Below are 2,561 nucleotides of genomic sequence, written 5' to 3'. Positions count from 1 at the left end.
ATATGTGAATATATGTTGTATATATGTGAATATATGTGAATATATATGAATATATGTTGAATATATGTGAATAAATGTTGTATATATGTGAATATATGTTGAATATATGTGAATATATGTTGAATATATGTTGTATATATGTTGAATGTTGTATATATGTGAATATATGTTGTATATATGTGAATATATGTTGAATATATGTTGTATATATGTGAATATATGTTGTATATATGTGAATATATGTGAATATCAATCAACCTTTATTTCTACAGGTAAATCCCATTGAGCCTCGAGGACTCATTTACAAGAGAGACCTGATTTAACAAAGAAAGATGACAACAATGGACAACAGCAACAACAATAAACAGTTATAAAAACTCATACTACAGTTTTTTTTTGTTTGTTTTTTAACAAATAGGATGGCTAAAAGGAAAAAGGTAACAAAAACAAAAAAACAGCTAGATTCCAAGACAAATGTATAAAACTAAAAACAGGAACATGTCTGCATTGGTCGCTGCCAGGAGTCCAACAGATTCTATGTTCTATTCTATATTCTATGTTGTTCATATGTGAAACGTATGAAAAATCCCAAAGCCTGAAAATATTTTTCTCTTCTGAACGTCGTGCTCCAGAACTGAGGATTTCAAACTTCATGTTCCTTTGATCCGTTTTGTTCCTTTGTCTTGTCACTGTGCTCCTTTGTTGTTCTGTACCGTGAACTTTACCTTCAATAATGCACAGAACATATACCAGTTTTTTCTTATTCTGAATATTAACAGTTTGTGTTTTCTTGTTAAGTTTTGATTATTGTTCTGAATTGTGTTTGAACTTTGTCTTGTGAACTGTTGTAAATATTTTTTTATTTAAAAATAAAAAGAGACGGCCAAGTGACCGGGAGGACATGACGTCATCTTCCTCGCCTCTGACCCTCGGATCTACTCGATTCACGTTAACGACATATTTTAATTTGATATCAGCGAATTTGGCTGAAACGCGACCAGGTCGTGCACATAGATATCTATGGTCGTGCACGTGGAGCTTGGGTCCGTTTCAAGCCGTCTTTTCCGGCACAGCTGCAGCGCTGTGCGCATGCGCGCCGCTCACCTTGTAATTGAAGTGCTGCTGCTCTACCTGCGAGCTGACCCGGTTCTTGTGGTCCAGGAAACTGGACCGGTCGCAGACCAGCAGGGTCCGGGGAGTCCGGCTCAGGTCCGCACACATCTTCACTAAACCGGAACCAAATCTTCTGGTTCCAGGTTTACTCACGTGCCGCTACCGCCCCCAACTGGACCGGAGCCGAACGTGTTGCAGAAGATGTTCTAGGTCCGTGCAAGATGGCGGCAGGAGCAGTCCAACTTTAATTAACATTTTAAAAATTAATTAATAATTTAACTTAAAAATAAATTTGTACACATCCTTTATGATTGTTGTTGTTGTTGTTGTTTCATTCAACCTTTATTTCTACAGGTAAATCCCATTGAGCCTCGAGGACTCATTTACAAGAGAGACCTGATTTAACAAAGAAAGATGACAACAATGGACAACAGCAACAACAATAAACAGTTATAAAAAGTCATACTGCAGGGTTGTTGTTGTTTTTTTACAAATAGGATGGCTAAAAGGAAAAGGTAACAAACAAAAAACCAGCTAGATTCTAAGGCAAATGTTGTTGTCATTCTTTGTTTAAATCAGGTGTGTCTTGTAAATGAGTCCCCTAGGTTCAATGGGACTAACCTGCAGAAATAAAGGTTGAATGAAAAATGCCTGAGTGTGTTTTTCTGTAAAACGTTGTGTGTGAGACACCAAGCGCAGCACCCAGAACACCTTCAGGACTCAGTCCATCGAGCAACACGAGGGAAGTCTGCAGAACAGAAGGACACGTTGAAATGGATTAAAGACGAAAGAAGTGTTGAACACGTTCACTCGTCCCTAAAGACGGAGAAGAATGAAACACCAAGCTGAAAAGGCAAGAGGTGAAACAACTAAATGTAGATGAAGAGGCAGCTCTTAAAGAATTACAGGACACCATCATCAAATATAATCTGCTGCAGATTGAAGGGCTGAAGAATCTGGAGCTCTGCCAGAAAGAGGAGCAGACAAGCAGCACGTTCTGAAGGACGACAGCTTCAGGGCCACGCTAAGAGGAAAAAATTAAAAACCACTGAAAGTACGAGAATAAAGTTGTACAAGACTTTTTGCAGCTCTCGTTTTGTTTGTTGTTCCTCAAGTGGAATTCACGTCGTGACCTGTCAATCAATCCAGTAGGCGTACGGTAAAATGAAGAGTGTTGAGCGCTCTTGTGATAAACTGAAGGCATTGAAATTAATGTCTGCACTGACGGATGTGTATGGAGGCATATTTCACCAACACTCACCCAAAAGTGATGACAGACTATTTCATAAACGCAGCGACTCACAATGCAACCCTGGAGTTCTCAATCATTCGCTTCTGATTGGTCATTTGCTGACACACCTACTGGATTGATTGACAGGTCGTGTCTGGATCAGACTCGTGGAAAAAAAAAACAAGAGCTGCAAAAGTCTCATGTGACTTTATTCTCT

General features: G+C 38.8%; 1 protein-coding gene across 1 annotated transcript in view; it reads right to left on the bottom strand.

Annotated features, from left to right (window-relative positions):
• The window catches only part of LOC119414838 (ribonuclease P protein subunit p40), a gene marked incomplete at its 3' end in the record, with an annotated part of 8,415 nt that extends 7,177 nt beyond the window's left edge, over positions 1–1,238 (bottom strand). Inside the window, 1 exon segment of the mRNA XM_037681960.1 lies at positions 1,105–1,238. Within this exon segment, the coding sequence (XP_037537888.1) occupies positions 1,105–1,221 (117 nt within the window).
• Between the last annotated feature and the right edge of the window lie 1,323 nt (positions 1,239–2,561).

Source organism: Nematolebias whitei, chromosome 9 (assembly GCF_014905685.2).
Source record: "Nematolebias whitei isolate Nwh7 chromosome 9, NemWhi1, whole genome shotgun sequence".
Taxonomy (NCBI): domain Eukaryota; kingdom Metazoa; phylum Chordata; class Actinopteri; order Cyprinodontiformes; family Rivulidae; genus Nematolebias; species Nematolebias whitei.
The sequence above is the reverse complement of the archived record's forward strand: the minus strand, read 5'-3'. Positions and strand labels throughout refer to the sequence as shown.